General features: G+C 22.9%; 1 protein-coding gene across 1 annotated transcript; it reads right to left on the reverse strand.

Annotated features, from left to right (window-relative positions):
- Nucleotides 1–121: 121 nt before the first annotated feature.
- Nucleotides 122–17794, reverse strand: LOC129618866 (extracellular signal-regulated kinase 2; the record flags this gene model as incomplete). Its single annotated transcript, XM_055533890.1, has 14 exons — nt 122–207; nt 1283–1431; nt 1552–1862; nt 2160–2251; nt 2462–2569; nt 2699–2898; nt 8640–8837; nt 9310–9441; nt 9863–9969; nt 10025–10121; nt 13703–13855; nt 13963–14169; nt 16258–16448; nt 17726–17794. Coding segments are annotated over 14 exons (2100 nt in total), but the record flags the coding sequence as incomplete, so codon positions are not given.
- Between the last annotated feature and the right edge of the window lie 3243 nt (nt 17795–21037).

Below are 21037 nucleotides of genomic sequence, written 5' to 3' on the forward strand. Positions count from 1 at the left end.
TGGTATATAATCGAAAAAGAAATAAAATGTCAAAATGTCAACAGCTGTAAACATAATAATATGTCAAACAGGGATCCTACGAAGTGTCACAAAAACCAAAGCGAATTTTACCGGCGAAAAATTATACGGTTCTAATATTATTGTAAAATCCGGAATTTGTCATTTGAATTACAGTATATTCTACTTTGATACGATCTAGAGTTTTATCTGGAAGTATATTAACGTATGGATAGACAAAAGCGATATTAATAAGCGTATAATGGATTATGGTCAAAAAGGAGGTACTTACTTTATGACAAGTATAATCAATCAATCATTCATACATATATTTGCATGTATTTGGCTATGAGCATAATGTAATTAAAACAGTTACTTATATTGTAACTGTTGAGGAAATAGGTATATGCGTATGTATGTATGTAGTCATAGTAAATATGTAGTTATCAAATCGAATGTACAGGTTTTTATTAACAAACTGAATTTACTTAACATTTGAGAACCTCTAGTATCTTTACAGAAGTTCTGCGTTTAAAAATGAAGATGATAATAAATTAAGTTTGATTAATATCTTGTATATCTATGCTAGAATTATGTATGATAAGTATGATTAAAATTTGGGGAAAAACTTATGCAATATAAGTTAATGTATAGTTAATATAGAAGAACCTAGAATTTATTCGTACCCAGAATTCTATCGATAAACAAGAACCTAGAATTGTATCATACCAATAAACATATATGTATGCATTTATAATTGAAATATTAAATTCAAAAAATTTTTTTATTTATTTCAAGTAACTTAAAATTTACATATTAAATATAAAAAATTCATGTAACTGATATAAATGAAGAGGTGTATAAGAAATATAACACATAGTTTTCCATAATAGAGTCCCGTATAATAAAATAATATTAAAAAAAAATATTTATAACCAAAAATTCCGTTTAATTAAAGAAAGTAGAAATTACAAATTCCAAACTGTGAACAAATTACAATTACATATTTAATATATATACAATTATTGTTATATTGCATAATTTAGTTGTGATATTTATCGCAAAGAATACATTTGTAATTTATGCATTTATAAATATACCTACTGCATTGACTGCATTACAAAATATATTATTAATTTTCATGAATTACAAATACATATAAAGTTTATTCAAAAAAACAAAAAAACAAAAATTTATGAAATCATTCGTTAAGCTTTTCGTAAATTAATATTGTTATTATTTTCAGGTAAATATTCTTTTTCTTTTAAAAGAATCATGTGATTACCATCTGGATGACCAAAATCATATTTAATTGGAATTTGTCCACTTCTATGACCAATAATGTGATTATTACGTTTACTATAATTTTTTTCTTGTGGAATAGTGAATTTACTACGTAAACTTCTATTATCACTACTATTATTTTCCAATATACTATATGACGATGATGATGATATTTTTCTATTTCCATTATTATTTGTTGATGATCTTGCATTATTATTATTAATATAAATATTATCATTTATTTTATAATCATTTAAATCAATATTTTGCTTTGGAATTCTACTACATTTATCTTTCTCATTAAATAATGCTTTTATATCTAGTTTTTGTTTTTGAATTTTTTCTTCTAAAAGTTTCAGTCTTTTTTCATAATAATTATTATTGTCCATTGAATCATTGGTGATAGTATTAAGTGTTGTTGAAATATCACTATTACTATTTCTTGTATTTATTAAATGATCTAATTCAGGTGTCTTCTTAAAACTCTGATAAATTTGATTATTTTTTGAAATTTCTATTAACTCAGGTTTTTCTTTATCAATAGATAAACGATTATTGTATGGTGTTTTATTAAATGTACTCTTTGTAATATTTAACATATTTAAATTGGTAAAAGTTGAATTTTTAATACATTTTGCTGATGAATTCATTGAATGTTTCTAAAATTAAGAAAAAATTAACATTTAAAATTTATGTTTTATATTTAAAAATAAGCTGTTTATACAGGCATTCATTTCTTTTTAGATTCGTATTAATTGAACTGTTGCAACAAATGCTTTAAATCAAAATGTCATAATATGAAATCCATATTTCATCTCTGAATTCGTTTTTTTGCTAATTTAAGAATGCTTGTAGATGTTTTTACTTTAATTACTTACATTTGGTGATATACCCTGTACATGATACGTACAATCAATTGAATGTCTTTTCTCATACTGATTTACATTACGAAATCTAGAATTACCATTTTCTAATGTTGATGTTGATGAATGTTCAATTGATGATGGACTACTCAAAATTTTTGATTTTTCACTTGCTAAAGTTAATGGTAATTTTGAATGTTTTAATTTTGATAATGGTTTTAATAATTTAACTTCATTCGTTAATAAATTATTTGTATTAGAAATATGATGATGATTATTATTAGTGTTATTATTACTATTATTATAATTAATATTACCATTACTATTGCTAATATTACTACTATTGCTATTATTATGGATATTTGTTTTATTGGAAATCGTTGCTGCTGCTTCTTTTTCTTTATATAAAATAAATTGTTTTCTCCCTGTATTAGATGTTTGTTTCAATGTATTCATATTTGTTATGTTAGTATTAGTTAAAGTATTATTTACATTATTATTATTATTATTATTGCTATTACTATTGCTATTATTATTATTGTTATGATTATTACAATTATTAGTATTATTATTGGCAATATTGTGATGGGTAGTAATTGAATTTTGTTGATATTTTTTTTCCGTGAATCGATTATGATTATATTCTTTTTTTGATTTTTCATCTGATTTCGATGGTGAAATTTTAACGGAAGTTTGCTTAGAAGACTGATGACTTACATTCATTGTACTCTCTAATTTTGGTGTTGCAATATCTCTGAAAAAAAAATTTTTAATTATAATTTTAATTATGAAAAATTTATTCATTATATATTTATCATTTAATAATGCTAATTTAATATTATATGTTGCACTATAATATATAAACATCTCTAAATATTCCCCATAAAGTCTAGGTATAGCTATATATATGATACGAGCTACCTAAAAACAGTGATATACATAATCGATTCCTACGCGATATATTGTTTAATTTATTTTCAAACTATTTTTTTGTTAATAAAGATTTTTTTGTGTCAATACTACAATACACTAATTTATATACTATCACGAAATACTAAAATAAATAAAAAAACAGAAACTAATTTTTATTTTTTATATATATAGTAATAATATATCGAAAATCAAATTTCAATATTTTATGTTAAATTTTCTAAATTTACACTGAAAAAAACAATTTTATTTATTGCATTTTTACGCCAAAAAAAAATATTTTTTTATGGTTTGTCCTAGTTTCACGAAATTATTAATGTCATGTTATAAAAAATTCATATAAATATTATTATTATAACATTTAAGAAATCAGTATGTTACAACAACTTTAAATTGGTATAATAGATGTAAAATACAGAATACATTCTTAGAATTATAATGAAATGTTTCCAAATGCAATTGGTCAATTTCAATAAAAATAATGTATATGTTAATGAATTATATAACCACGAACAAGACAAAAGACAAGCTTTTTAACTAATTTTCAATTTGAAACTAACCACTCTAATATTTTTTATAAACTCACATTGTATAAAAATATCACACTATTCGACAACTCATACTACTTAATAATGAAATAAAATAATTAACTATTTAATTTGTAGCATATTTAAAAATAATTAAATTAAATATTTTTAATATATTGCCTAATTTTTTTTGTTAATATAAACTAACTCTATAATTTAATTTCCTCAATGATTGATTCACAAATGATAAAGTTAAAAAATGCCTATGATTAATTATATAGGGAAAGTAACAATTATTTAGAGAAGCACCTGTGAACACCATATATTGTACTTGTGGATATACATCTACTAACGTAATTATTTACAATGCAAGAGTTAAGAAAGGCAACATATAGACAGGAGTCACATAATTTATACTGACCTACATTTTCAATTTTATAGACGTCCATAAGTAGAAGTGACGTCGTGTGCATACGTATATGCTTTTGAAGCATAATTTAATTAATATTCTTGATTAAAATATATAAAAGGACTTTGGATTAGAGTCTGGAATATTTAATTACTTAAATCAATATGAAATTGAAAATGTTTTTAATGTTATTCATATAGTCACAAAAAACTTCTAAGATTACTACTGTTAGTAATAATTTTACTATAATTTCTGAGATATTACTACTGTTTAAAGGTAGAGCCACCCATAGATCTGGAATTCACTATAAATTTTAAATTACATTGGCATTTAAATGAAATTTTTTTTTTTCATAAAGATCAAAGGATAATTAAGATTTAATTCTAATTTTTAATTATAATTTTAATAATTTTAATAAAGTTTCAAGAAATATTGTCATCACTTTATTCGTATATTTGTTTTATATGACTGTATAGCAATAATAATATTATTATTTTAGTTTATTATAAAATAAAAGTTTTTCGTTTTATATTATCATGCAAATCATAATATTTTTAATTCAAACTTAATTCATTATAAAACTATAGTATAGGTAGAATAGATCGTGTCAATTTGGTGATACCCGTACGAATAAATATACAAATAAGAGTTGTATCATATTTACTGAATACGAAAACTTTTGTTTCTTGTATTGTACAATTACCCTATCATTTATACAAGTCGTGGTAAAATTTAACACTGTATAACCTGTGCAGTATTTCAAATTGATTTAAAACTGATTTGTAGTTGTATATCGCGCAACTACCATAAGAACACGTGCTGTCTCAACGGTGGTTAGAGAAATGTCCATATTATCATATTTATTTGTGTAAAGTTTTTTGATACCATTTCTTCAAAAATATTTGATCTATATAGTTTAATAAATATCTGAAGTGAAACTCGAACCGAAAATTAAGCTATCCCAACTACTTCCAAGTTTTCAAATACGCGGATATACTTGGCTTAATCGATTCAAAATTTAATGCTGATCAAAAATATATGCTTGCGTCTATATACATACTTATTTATATCTCAAACATCTTTTTTTTCAGCGTTACAAATGGAACGGCAAATTTATAACAAACTCTTCGAACATGGTAAATATAAACATTTTATTCAGTACAATATTAATTGAACGTATGATGATATTTGTGTTAATATATAGGGTGGATCAACAAATCCGGTATTTATATTATATATGTATTTAATTAATTATATAAAATTTTAATTTAGGTTACGTTGGTATTATTTTTAACAGAAGGTTATTGCGTTCAGTTTATTGTTTTCAGATTATTATTTACAAAATCGGATTTAATTCATCAGGCAACATTATGATTGAATGTAACTAGTTCAAGAATTAAAATATCAATGTTGGAACTCAAAGAATTCATCAATGGGTATAGGAAAATTTGATCAATAACATAATGAAGTTATAATTCGATATCATTCTCAACAGGACCGAGTATATTCATTGATATATGGAAATTATAACTGACAGACAATGAAAAAATCTTTATTTTTTTAAAGAAAAATATGACAATTATTTAATTAGATATAATTAGGATATCCTATAAATGCAGCCCATCCAATTTAATTCTGTTAATATGTCATAATTTAAAAGATGATAAGGTAAGTCAAATTAATGTTGCCAAATTTAATTTTATATTGCTAATTCATGTTTTGATTTATTATTTAGTTTTATGTTTCTTTTTTTTTGAAATTTCTTTCTATAGGTACCTACCTGGGTACCTACATATGTAAGTACAATATTTCTTATTTTGATTATTTTATTAATTTTAAATTGCTATTTATGAATTCATACACATGAAAAGACAAAAATCATTCAATATGTTATATAGAAAATCTTTAGTTTGCGTGAATTCTATATATTTTTTTCTTGCTTTTTTGCTTTGTTTTTTATTATCGGATTTATCCTTGAACTAAAACTACATTTATTATTTTATTACTAACAGTTGTAAGTCATAATTTTAACTTATATTCTCACGGAATTTTCCAATTTTTTTTTCTATATACAATAGTGAAAAATTTATTGTATCTTTTATATTCTTTGTGTGTTCTAATAAAAATAATATAAAATATTTTGTCATATTTACAATTATTGTACTTGCATATATAATAATAAATAAAATAATTCCATATAAAATATTTTAAAGACACGACTTTTGTATATTACTAAAGTTTTTCTTTAATACTTAATTATTTATAATAACAAAGAAAATCTTATATGAACCTTAATTTATAATGAATCTAATAAAAAAAAAAATATTTGGCAAAAGTTATTAATAATTTTTTCTTTTTGAAATAATGAAAACATTTTTTTATAAGCAAATATCAATTACGTCATTGTATGGATAATGCCATTTGTATTATTTCATGTCCTTTGGTAACACTTTAGTAAACATAAAATAGAGAAAAAAATGGAAACTGAAAAATATAGTGTTTACAAAAGTTCATTATTCTGAAATGTGTTGAGAATTTTTGACACAATATGAGAAATGATTTTTCTTTTATAATTATGTTTTTTATATAATAATTCAAAATTGGTCTTTTACGCTTTTATATTGTTTTTGAAGAGGAAAGGCAAGCTCTATTACAACATTCATCCAACAATCGAATAAATTAAATAGAGATTTTATAGTAATTATAATTCTCTTTTATGATTTATATCGATAGTTTATGAAGAAAACGCTCTATCCAACATAAGATAAATTTTATATTATTATAAATTTTTTATATAATTAAAAAATTAATATTATTAAAAATTTTGCAATTAATAGAAAAAATTGTAGTGCTATTGTCGAGGTAAACAAAGTCTAAATCTTTTAATTTCCAGTCCAGATATTTGTAATGGTAAGAAATGAAGTAGGATTTCAATTATTTCAAAATTTTTTATTATTGCCCTATATTAGCTCTCGATATATAAATGTAAATCCCCAAACGTGGATTTGCATTATTAAAGAAACCAAGAAAATTAATTCGAATCTGAACAGAAAACAAATATTTTTACATACTGACTTGAAATTTTAAATAATATATGATCCATATCCTCACCCTCACGTGAACTAGCCCTACTCTTTTATAAACCAGTTTACAACTCAAGGAACCTCCGCCTTCGCCATACCAAACCTGGGCATGAGCACAGAAAATGAGGCATTTATTTATAAATATAATTTTATACTTATATTTTAATTCTTATTTTTGGTATTATAAAATTTTTGACTATAATTTTATGTATAGCATATTAATTATTTACTTAAATTTAATTTTATAATTCAACACCCCCGACTTTAACATTAAAGATTTTCGAAACGAAAAGTAACAAATATTTATTAATCAATACCAGTTATAATACTATAACCATTTTAAAACTTTTGCTAATAAAACTAAGTGATTCGAAAATTTACATATTTTAAGTGATTTTTAAGTCATTTTAAGTGAGATGCAGAAGAGCTGCTATAATTTAAAACAAAAGTAAATAAGTTCCTGCATAGTAGGATCCTCTAATATACAATTTGCAAACCCTAAAATTACTAATCATATTTTGATATCTAATTATAAATTCAAACAAAATATTTAATATCTTGTTGAAACACACCTTTATATTTCGTACAAATTTGCAATAAGTTTATAAAATCGCATGAATATTCTAAAATAGATAATTTTTAAATAAGGTAAATTTTATTTTGTTATTTCTATATCGGTAATGTTTTACGCGGTAAATACGCAATATTAGATTTATTTTTAATAAGATATCAAACCCATTATAATAAATGAGGAGTATTGGTAATGGTATTGGTAATGGTATTGATAATCTATTATAAGATTTTTCATTGATTCGAAAATAAAAACGAATATTTTTTTTTCAATTAAAATAAATTGTTTATCATAATTTTGATTGAAATGTAAGACATTTTTTAGAAAGAGAAGTTCAAAAAACTTGCACAAAGAGTTACAAACGATGTGATAAATGATATATATGACGTGATAATTATTATTTTTTTTTATTTAGACTTATTTATATTTTAATATAGAGAAATATGGTAATGATATTTAAATTAAAAAATTATAATTAGGAAAGTAATAATAATAATTTGTAACATTGAACTTGAAATATAAAATAATAATTTTTTGGAAAATAGTTTTTGTAGACCTTTAAATTTAGAATGATTTTCAGCAATATGGCAATAATCATTTAAAATATTTAAATTGTTATTGCTTTTTTGAGGTTTAAAACCATATTTCATAAATTCGGAAAGGGTTTTTATATGAAATATAGGAAAGCTCTCCATAAAATTTAGATTTTATTATATTAATTATATTACTGAATTTAGCCAAAAATTAATTTTTAAGATTGCCAGCTTAATTAACTTCTTAATAGAAAAATCAAACGTGTTCTATTGTTGTACATAAGTATAAATGCAAAGACTACATTGAGCAGAACTTAGTTACTTTAAAATAGAAATACATTCACTTAACTTTAAGGTCCTTCATTCATTTAAAATTAAAAAAATCAATTCAATAAAATAAAATTAAGGAATTATAAGTGATTAAATTAATTTATATACTCACTTTCTTTTTGCTGTACTATTCAATTTCGTGGTATTTTTAACACTATTATTACTATTTTTCTCATTTCCTTTCACTTCAGATATTTGCATTATTTCATAAAGTTTTGAACGATATTCTGGAACTGTTAATTGAACATCATCACGAAAAGGTGGTAAAACATCTGTACTTAATTCAGTTTCAGTTATTGAATTTTTAAATCTATATACATAATTGTATGTATATAAAAAAAATAAAAAAATGTTATATATGTTATTAAATAAAATCAAATGGTATAAAAAGTATAAAGGCTATATGGGACTCAAACTGAACTGTCAGAAAATTAACAAGCTTAAAGTATAATAAATTTTAAATAGCGCTTATTCAAAAATTAAAGGCTTATTCTAAAGAAATTATAGAATTAATTTCAATAACATTATTAGCAACATTTACGATAGGATAGGATTTTAAAACATTTTATAAAATCCTGTTGCAAAATAGTGCGATTCAAACTGAATTACTAAAGGATTGTATATCAGAAGTAATGATAAGGAAAAATTGTGCCAGATATACCAGGATCACAATAGTGGCATTTTTATTAATATCAAATAATTTTAAAAAAACAAAACTTCCCCATTGAAACATTAAATTTTGCAAAACAATAAATTACAGAAAAAAAAAAAATTGTACATACTTTTCAATATATCTATGTGAAAGAGCTTCTTTGGCTGTTAACCTTTGTGCTGGATTCAACATTAATAATAATTTTACTAAATTTTTTGCATCTTCTGAGGAACCCGCCAATAATTCATCAATACTAAGATTGCTGTAATTAAAAAGAAAAATAATAAATTATAAATTAATTAATTATTAATGCTAAACTTTCAAAAAACATTTTTGGGAATATATTCAAACAAGAACCGCATAAGGACGAAAAATTGTGGGAAAGTTTTGTATTTCATTAAAGCCTTAATTATTTACATAATATTCTAGAATCTAAAATATAGAGAAATGAAATTTAACTCGAGTTTAGAATTCGAGCGGAGAATTCTATTACACATAGCTAGTAATTTAAATAAGAAAATTTTAAAGGCATACGTATATTCAGGGAACGTATAATATACTCTTACAAAATTGGAAATATATCTACATGTGCAATAATAATATACAATGTTTTTCCGTGAACAATTAAATTTTTAATATAGATTTCATAGACATTTGTCTTATAAATGTAAAAAATAAATTACTTTTCAGAACTGATTTGTTGATTTAATAATACGGAACCAAACCCAGCACCAACCGCTTCAATATCTTTCTCATTTATTTCTGGTAATGCAGCAACAATTTTTTCAATCTAAAAGTTTTATATACTTATAAAATTATTTTTATAAATAAAGAATTGGAAATACCTGATTAACTGTACTACTACCAGGAAATAAAGGTTTTCCTCTTATCATTTCACCTAAAATACAACCTAAACTCCACATATCGATCCCTTTTGTATACCTAAAAAAAAATTAAAAAATTCATGCAACGAAAAATCATTTTAATAAAACAAATATTTTTTTTTGTGCAAATAATTGTTATAAAAAGAAATTGTATAAATTATGGGTGGGCCATTAATAAATTTTACTGATATATTAAAATGAAATGAATTCTTTACAATATTTTGCCAACTATAGCAATTGGAATAGGAATTATTGTTTCAAGGCACAATATTTATTTAATGAAAACTCTCACTTTTCCATTGGAAATATTTAGTTACAATATGTGCAAATAAATAATATTATTAAAAATAAACTGAACTGATTATATTAACCACAAAAATATCTCTAACCAACTTTCCTCTCAAACTCGTAATGGAAGAAAATAATGCTTTTTAACAAAATTTTCCTCCTTGACATACTAATTCTATATTAAGAAATAAGTTTAACGTAAATCGATTTATATCGTATAGTAATAGGAAAAAAATTGCCATTTTGTCAAAAAAAAAATACAAAATTTACAACTCACGGATTAATACTGCAAAAACGTAAAAGTGACCCACCCCAGATGCATAAAAATAATAATATGAATAGAGCTTTAATTCAAAAAATTTCCGCAATATTTCATTAAAAATATAAATATACAAACATATAAGCAATGTTTTTTTATTTTAATTATATTTGGAAATACCAATTTTTACCAAAATAAAAATATGTATCAAAAAAAATTGTTAGTATTTATTTATAAATTAACTAGTTTATTATTGTAATTATTTTAAAAAATCACGACATTAAATAATGTAAATATTAATGTGTATATAAAACATTATTTAAATAACTGTTATACAATATTATGTATATGGAGATATTTCGCATTAAGAATATAGTAGTAAATTAAAAATATTGTCTAAATTTTCAGGTTAATTAAAATTTCTGATAGTTATAGGTAAATATTTTAATTATATAACAATTTCTGTCTCTAAAGTACATATTGTAGTTTTACAAAAATTCAAGGATCTTCGTATAATTAATACTTAATATGATATTAGAAATGAGTACTCATTTTCTCATATAATTATTCGAAATGAGTACTCATAGAGTTTTTGCCAAAATATATGTCTGACAATTTTAATTATTGAACTCTATATTATTTCCTGCTTTCAGATTAATGCTTAAACAAAAGATTTTATAAATTTAAATTCATTTAGCGTTCATGACTTTGAATAATCGAACATGATATTATAATTAAGCTAAAATTTTTCAATATTTTGTCGAAGCAATTTTTTTTTTCCAATTTCTTCAATGAAAATAAATTTAATTTTAAAATTTAACAATGGTATTATTTCAAAACGAAACAGAACGATCCAAAAAAATTCAGCGGTTTATCAAAATTTCAATGGGTTAACGTACGTAAATATGTATACATACATATAATATTACCGTTTTTTCATTGTAGATAGATTGTAGATTGTAGATTTCAAGGGAAAATCTACAACTGTGATATAAATAAAAACTTTATAACTGTAATAATTCTAATAGATAATTAATAATGTAATTCTAATAGATTTTATTAAAAAATATCAAGGGCGACCAAAAATAATACCATGTATAAACTTAAGAACGATACTTTAAATATGAGGAGGTCAGCGCCTACTTAGTCCGCCTACTTGCAAAACTAACATTTCAAATAAATTGAGATTGAATGTTAAATATTTATTTTTTAAGACAAAAGGCAAAAACAAACTTAAGTCAAAATACAGTGAAAAGAGGAGTAAACTAAGTATTTAATAATAAGAACATAGCAACTCCTTTCTGAAAAAATTTTGGGTAGGCCCCTAATGCGCTGAGCACCTCATATATGAATAATATTTTAAGTGCTAAAAAATCCACTTATACCATGTTGCTACTCGTATACGAAATACATTATATAATATTATATAGGTAAGCAATTTCTGTCATCAAAATTGAATCAAAAATATTCATTGAATTTATTTTCTTCTATAATTTTACATTAACATAGCTATTAATTCAATATAATATTATAGATTCTTAATTATTAGTATATATACATATGTATATATAGGTACAACACAAATTCTTTCATTTTTTTTTTTTCATTTACATAAATTTAGGCACTTTATATACGAAAATAGTTCATTGACTTAACGTTTCTCTCGTGCGTATATTTTTTTAAGTCATTAATTTTCTATAACATTAACATTATACTTATCATTAATTTGTATACTTGTATATATATATATAACATTTGTAAAAACATATTATAATATTATACTTCATAATATTTTATTATATATATACATATAGATTTCAATATTATAATGTTGTAATTTGATTTGTTATGAAAAGGATGTAGTCACATATATGTACATTATATAAATGTACCTATATTCACACTTATGCATATAGGTGTATATACATATATGTATAATATTTTGCAGATTTATTTAATTTGAAAAGGATTTTAACTTTTTTATGGAAAAATATTTTATATTTTGTTATTTTGTGTACTTATATGAATACATAAACACTATAAGTTGTAATAGATAATATTATATATAGATAAAATATGTAAATATATAAATTTGCTGAAATATCATTTTGAACGTTTTATTTTATATAATAAATTAAAATGTCATTCAACGTAAGGAACACTTATAAAAAATATTAGAAAAATGAAAAATAGTAATATACATTAACATATAACATGAAAATCAGATAAATATGAAGAAAATTATTACTGATTTATGTAAAACACATGTAATATTTTATTATATGTAACTAGATGGGATTTCCAGCGTTATATATATGGGCATTCGGAAAGAATATGTCATTTATAACACTCGTCAGAATTGAAAGGCAATTCACTTAAATTGAACAAAATATTTTTTTTAAATCCGTTGCAATGCTGCTCGCAATTACAAATTCTTCGAATACTTATAGGAAAGAGCAAGAAATATAGAACCCTATACCCAGTCTATTTCTATTTAAGGTCTGCCAAAAACAATTAAGAGTACATATTATCAGATTTTTGAAATAACATGTTAAATTGCTTTGTTAAATTATTGCAGCACATTTCCTTTTAACAAATAAATATTGCATATATTCCGGAGGCGTTAACATAACGTCCAGATTCTAATTATTTGAGTAATGATAAATAATTACAAAAATAATTTTTTGCTTTTACAGAAATTTGAAAAAGCTAAAATAGTTTCGAAAATATGTGCTGTTAATTTCGGAAGAGGAGTAGGTAAAAGTTTTCTTTCTATAGGGTAGTAGATTTCTCGCAAATATAAATATCTTTTTTTTTGTAAAATTGCATATTTCAATATTAAACTAATGTGAACCGATTGACAGACAAATAAATCTAATAAGCGCTATTTACAATTTTATTTGAAATGTGTTAATAAATCAAATTTGAATATTATTCAATCATAAATTTGATTTTGCCTACTTTTCGACGCCTAGTTCAATTCCATGCGAAATTGTAAAAATTATCATTTTTGATAAGTAAAAATTATAAAAATTAAAATTTATAGAATATTTTTTTCTTATAAATAAATTTAAAGTTTTCCATATACTTACCTTTTACTAGCTATTAAAATTTCTGGTGCTCTATACCATCTTGTTGCAACATAATCCGTTAATATCGGTTCAGTTGGATCAACTGATGTATTTGTTTCTCCCATTGGTCTATTTGATACAGATCTTGCTAAGCCGAAATCAGCTATTTTACATCTTGTTTTTTTTTGGTTATACAAATCGGGGGACAAAAAAAAAACAAACAATTCAAATAAAGCAAAATCGAAAATACAAATAGGAAAAAATTTTCTATTTTCATGTACCTGCATTTACTATCGATTAAAACGTTACTAGGTTTAAGGTCTCTATGTATAACATTCCCTGAATGAATATATTTAATGGCATTGAACAATTGGTACATCACATAACGTTTATGTATATCTTTTAAAATTGTCCCTCCTTTAATGACATTATGTAAATCACTTTCCATATATTCAAAAGCTAAATAGATATCCAAATTGTTTGTTGCTCTAGAAACAATAAAAATTTCCAAATATTATATAATGAATATAAATTAAATAACAAAAAAAAATATTATTTGACAAGAAAACAAACATAAATACTGAAATATTGTTGTATGCTTATATAAAAACTTTATAATTCTTGCCAAGTCTGTAAAGGATACCTTGCTTAAATAGATAACTTGTACGTGTATAAAAGATGTTAAACAAATTTTGCATATATATATATATATATATATATATTCTTTATGCGTTTAACATAATATTATGTTGAACATGATTTATTAGTACATATTTATATTACTTTCCAATATTTTTTATTCTCTATGCTTTATTATTAATAAGAATAAGTCATTATAATAAAATTCTTGAAAATTGCTTTAATATTCAATTCAAAATATTTGTAGAGAAGCTTTTGTTTTTAAAAATTTTAACATAATTTTCGTTTATTTTTATTTAATTCGAACAAAAGTTTATTGATCGAAAATTTAAAAGTGTTCTTTCCGTCGCTGCAACGGACCGAAACCACTCAAAAAATAGAAGGAATAGAAACCTCTCATTCGATTTTATTCTTTTTACTTATTATTGCTTAAGAATTACCAATCTTAATTAATATTCTTTTAAATCCATAATAAATTAGTATGCGATTATTGAATGCAAATCACCAAGTACGCAAGTAATATCATCAGTTTAAACGATGATGAATTCAATTTTAGTAATTACAAATATAAAAGCAACTGAAAACAGTAATATTGGCATTAAAGTGAATGGTGTTAACATTATTAACGAGTACGGCCGTAGCAGTTTTATGAAATATAAAAACATCTTATCGAGATATTCATCTGAGCCGTCGCGTTCGCTTTGTAAAATGCTTCCATAAAGGTCGGTACTCCTTTATGGAATGGAAGCGTGGACACTGAAAGTTGCAACAATGAATAGGCTGGAATCTTTTGAGATGTGGCTATATCGAAGAATATTAAAAATACCGTGGGTAGATAGAGTTAATAACATAGAAGTTTTGAGCAGAATTAAACGTAGAAAGTAAAAAATATCATATTCTGCAATTAATCCTGCAAGGTAAAATAGAAGGCAAAAGGCGTGTTGGGCGAAAACAAATGTCGTGGCTGCGAAACATCAGGCAATAGACTGGCCTACTAACAATCGGGCAACTAGTACACAACGCACAGAACAAGGAAAGCTTTAGGAATGCAATCGCAAACATCCAGTAGTGAATAAGCAGACGAAGAAGAATTACAAATTAATGTAGCCTACAACTTAAGGTTAACAAAAGTATATTCTTTAGATTCTTTATCAAATTCTGCTATAACAGTGCACTAATTAAATAATGACTCTAGTGAATAAAAATTGGTAAATACTAAAAAGTAAAAATTAAAAGAAAAACTATTACCCTTCTAGTAAAAGAAAGTATTTCATTTGAAGTGAGGAATCTTTTACTTTGACTACTAAATAATTACTGAAATATTTTAAATAAGTAAGTACTTCTAAATATTTATATTTTATATTTGAAAAATAATAACTATATTTACTTATATATATGATTTTGTATGTTATGTGAATGTATAACAATGCAATTAGAATTTTTTTAGGAATAATATTTTTGATTATCGTACTTGGCTTTGCAAACATGTTTAGCGATAATGAAATCGTGACAAATATAGTTGCCGACTGAAAATTTTTAATAAATTTATCTTTGGCTCCAAAAGTGTTGGCAGGAAAAGAAAAAGCCTTGCCACTTTCATTTTGCATCGTTTAGTTCAATTGAAGTTGACGGGAATTTAAACCATTTACACTTGTATTCTTACGACATTTTCCCAAAAACTTATAGTGAATGGTTTTGCACACCGTAGTACGAATTAAATTTTACAAATTACAATATTATTTAAAATTAAACAGAAAAACTTAAATAGCTAAGAGGCAAATATTTAAAAATATAGAAATAAAAAATTTTGTTAAAATAAAATTGTGCTAAAAAAACCGTTGCATACTTTAAGGGTACAATTAATAAGCACATTTTATCTAATTTCTTTGCGTGTTAATAAAAATGTGAATAAATAAATTTTAAAACGAAATACTTACTTATGAATACTATAAAGTTGAATAACATTTGGATGATTTTTAAATGCTTTTAAAAACATTATTTCACGAAATGTTCTTTGGGCATCAGTTTTATTACGAAAAGCATCAAAAATTTTCTTTACAGCAACAATATTACTTGATTTTCTATCAATTGCTTTCCATACAATTCCATAAGCACCTTTACCTAAACGCTATAAATGAAAAAAAATATGTGTTTATGAAGTAAAAATGACAAAATATTTCATATTTTCAATTTTTTCTATAGAAATTGTGGTGTTTTCATTCGTAGAACAGAGAAAATATAACAATCTAATAAAATGATTTGAATCAAATAACGCTGCTATTTTTATACAAGAGGACACTCAATAAATAGCAATTAATAATTATTTTAAAATCACCACTTAGTAAGACTTAATAGACTTATTAAATAAATTTTAATTTAAAATAGAAATTGGAAATCATATTGTGAATCATACCACATATTTCGTCTATACTATGACATAATTGACATTATGTCGGAAAAAGTCGGATTTAAGAATTTTTTCTTAAAATTTAATTAATGATTACGGAATATAGCAAATCATTCAGCATAGATATTAGAATAAAATCAAACTAAATACAAATTAAATTCTGTAAGTTCAGATTTATTTTCAAAATTCTTTATTCAACCAATCATAAAGTCAATCTGAATTCTTGAATTCGATCATATCTGGATCGAATTTGCTGAAACAATTGAAAATTCACAACGCAAATATCATTAATATTTGAGACTATTGCCTTAATTATTCATTTTGAATTGTTAAACTCTTTAATTTAGAAAAGCATTGATATATTAAAAAAATCTTTATTAAAGGTTTTTCGATCAAAAATTCACATAACGTATATATACTTAAAAAGGACATTCGTTCGCTTAAATCGAAACTATCATGAGCTCAATATTTTTCACTTATTAAATTTTAGTATTATTTTGTAATGATATGAAAACCTATTGGGTTTCGTCACAATTTTTTATTTCTTTCTTTTTAAAATTTGGTTTTGTCATTGTATATTTACATAGTTTATAGTGATTTACAGAAGATAATTTTTGTAATTACACAATAGAACTACTTTTTTTTTGAGTAGCGCTATTTTAAATTCAAAAACCTAATATTCATCACTAGTGCCCCTCAAAAAAAGTAGTTGATTGGGTAATTACAAAAATTGTCTTTTGTGTATATCACTCTATACCCAATGATTTAGTACAATTTTCAAAAATGTATAATATATAATTCCAAATTATTCCAAGTCTCATAAGTCTCATAAAATACCGCATGAGAGAAATCCTTCATAGCGACATGAGAAATTTCAAAAATACAATTTATGGGATATTTCTGATTTAAGGGCAATGTATTTAAATAATATTTATTTAAAAAGAAATTAATTTTAAAATGTTTTAAATATATTATAAAAAATTAAAATATTCGCACACCTTTTTGATATCAAAATGTCTATAAATTTGGTCGTCTATTTCTGATACTTTATTTTTATCTTGTGATTTACTTTTATTATTATTATTGTTATTATTATTATTTCCAGCCATTGTTATTGATAATTAAATTGATTAATTTTATTAATTAAATTTTTTTAAATTAAATTTTTCTTTTTAGTTTTAATATACCATTTCCAAGATTATTATGTATAACGTATATATCGTATTTAAGAATTATGTACACCCGCGCACAATTTGTACTCAAATCCGTATCGTATGCGAATGTAACAATATTTGTAGATTCATTTTGTAAATAACGAAATCTTTTAAATATTTTTATATTTTTTTTGTTTTTTTTTTCGACTATAACTAAAGATGACTTCCTTGTTGTAAATTTTTTACTAATTTTTATATTGTTTTATTTTTTTATTTTATTTTTTTGTAATTTTTTGTTAGATCGATTTCAATAGTTGTTTTGTTTTTTTTAATTTTTTCTATTATAAAAACAAAAAAAAAATTACATGCACAAATGACATAAATTTATGTATTTATGTAAGCATAATATACTATATACTTATGAGGATAATATAAATTTTACATTGATATACACATGCATGTATATATACAAATATTTATTTATATACGAAAAATATTATTTTATTTTATTAACAATCCAACCAATTACTATTTTGTTTCGGAAATATTTTATTGTTATTATGAAAAATAAAAATCTGTTTATAAATTTATACCAACAAAATTGTGTATAATAATTTTATAACAGATTATATATATATGCAAATATACACATGTAAAATATGTATATTAAGATTGCCAACTACTCGTATATGTGCTCTCATTATAAAATTGTATAACAATTATTGCGTAAATTATTGAGCCCTGTCATGAATTCCATTTGAATTACGAATCCTACGGATTACAAATTAAGCTACGACGCAGAGTAGACTTTTGAATTATCACAAATATTACTCGTAAATATTATAAGTCGCAAATTTCAATACCATAAAATTTTTCAAAACAATTGAAATAAATGTGGAAGAAAAGGAATACAATTGCATGTACATAACAATGCAAGCATTCGGTACATTTCAAACAGACTAAAATTGAAACAGAGTATTTGAAAGAGACCAAAAAGGGAATCAAAAGGTAACCGAAATGTGGAATTCCATTTTTTAGTTGGCTTTAATTGAAATTTCAATTTCAGCCATCAATTTGACTATTTCAGCTATCAAATTAATAGATTTCGATTTGTGAACATTATACATTTAGACCTGTAATTAATTAATAGTAGAAAATACATAATATATGGAAGGGTTTTCAAGTTCTTTAAGCGTTTTCATATAATAAAAAGAAAATGGAGTAGGTTAAGATATACAAAATAAATTAGTGAGCTTATTAATTGATAATTCCACTTTTATTAAATAATTTGATATAGATGGTAACCCTAATGTGCATGCATATTTTACAAATAAATATTACAATTCATTTCACTCTGTTCTTCCATATAACAAAAAGTTAACAATGATATAACAGTGAATTTTATTAAAGATCCTCTTCACTTTAAAATAAATTATAAAAATTATTCATTATAAAACATTCATACATTATGTGAAATACACATAATATCTACATATGTACATAATGAAGTTGCAATATATGAAATATTTTATCTAATTACTATAGGAATTATTACCGATATAAAATATTATGAATACGCCAAATATTAAATTCATACACTTACTTAACGTATTTTACTTTTAAAGTATACTTATTTAATTTTAGTGTTGGAAAATGTTATACTACAGACAGCTACACATTGTTAGTTCTGCAACACTTATATATTCTGTTATTTTCCGTTAATATAATATTACTCAAACACATATTTTATAAGAAAGAAAATCTGAATTTTACAATTCAAAAAATTTGCCAAAAAAACTAAAAATTTAAAAATTTATATTTGAGTGACTTCAAACCAGAATGGTTCTAACTAAGAGACTTTAATTGCAAACTAAATAATTCTGAAAATAAACTTCTAGCTGCACAATACTTAAATAAGGATCACTTTAATATCTCTATGTATTGTAATTGTAAATCTGGGCAATAAAGAAGAAATTGATTTGAAATTGTAATATTCTAAGAATATACGAAATTTCAAAACGTTTATAAAATCGGTGCACCACTCTGATTTCGAATCATTCGCATTTATGAAATTATAATTTTTCAGCAGATCATTGGAATTTTTATTTTTTACTTTAAGAAAATTTGAACGAGAATAATCATTAAAAATCATTAATCAAATTAACAAGCACAAGTATTTTAGATATATATACGTAAGTCTAACTAACTTTATCTCTTTTATATAGAAAGCAATATATAATAATATTAAAGCCGCTTAGGCAGATGAAATAACACGATAGTACTAGTTGCCTACAACAAATACTTCATAACAATTAATATATTAAATACTTCATAATAATATGAACAATAAATATTCTTTACATACATATGTATATATAGGACAAAACTTTAATTTTAATACTGTAATTAATATTGCCTTAATATTTAATGAAATCCTTCGAAATTTGCAAATCAAATCTATATAAAATTGTAAGAATTAAATCCGCGGAAGATATAACATTGTTTCATATAGATATACACATATATATATATATTACATACATACATATATATGTATATATATATATACACATATATAGATTTATAAAATCATTAGTTTCAGATGGATGAATCAATTAACAAGAGTATACAATAATAAATATTATAGACAGAGTGTATACATACATTCATATATCCACAATATTACAGTTACATATCATCATATATATTTTAGAGCACATACATAACATACATAAATATAGTTCACTATTTTTTTTCTTATTTTTGTTGTTTCACGTTTCTAATTATTTTTCTATAGCCTTTCAATAGTACATTACAAATATACAAGATTTTAGCATAGAATTAATATTAAAAAATTACATGTGTATGTGTATGTAGATTAAATTTTCCAAATTTGTTTTGTAAATTAATTATTTGATTAATAATTATGGGAAAAAATAAGCAATTTTTAATATAAAAATTCACCCGAAGCAATAATTGAATTATCCTTATTTTGTTTATATACATACATACACACTAAATACGTACATACAAATACATATTTCTTTTTAAAAGTTTGTTTTAATTATAATATAAATTTAACATATTTTAATTCGAATATTTTTGTGTTTTTATTTTAATAATTTTTTATAAATATATTTTTAAGTAAAACTTTTT

This window comes from Condylostylus longicornis, unplaced genomic scaffold (assembly GCF_029603195.1).
Source record: "Condylostylus longicornis isolate FDR11 unplaced genomic scaffold, ASM2960319v2 ptg000010l, whole genome shotgun sequence".
Taxonomy (NCBI): Eukaryota; Metazoa; Arthropoda; class Insecta; order Diptera; family Dolichopodidae; genus Condylostylus; species Condylostylus longicornis.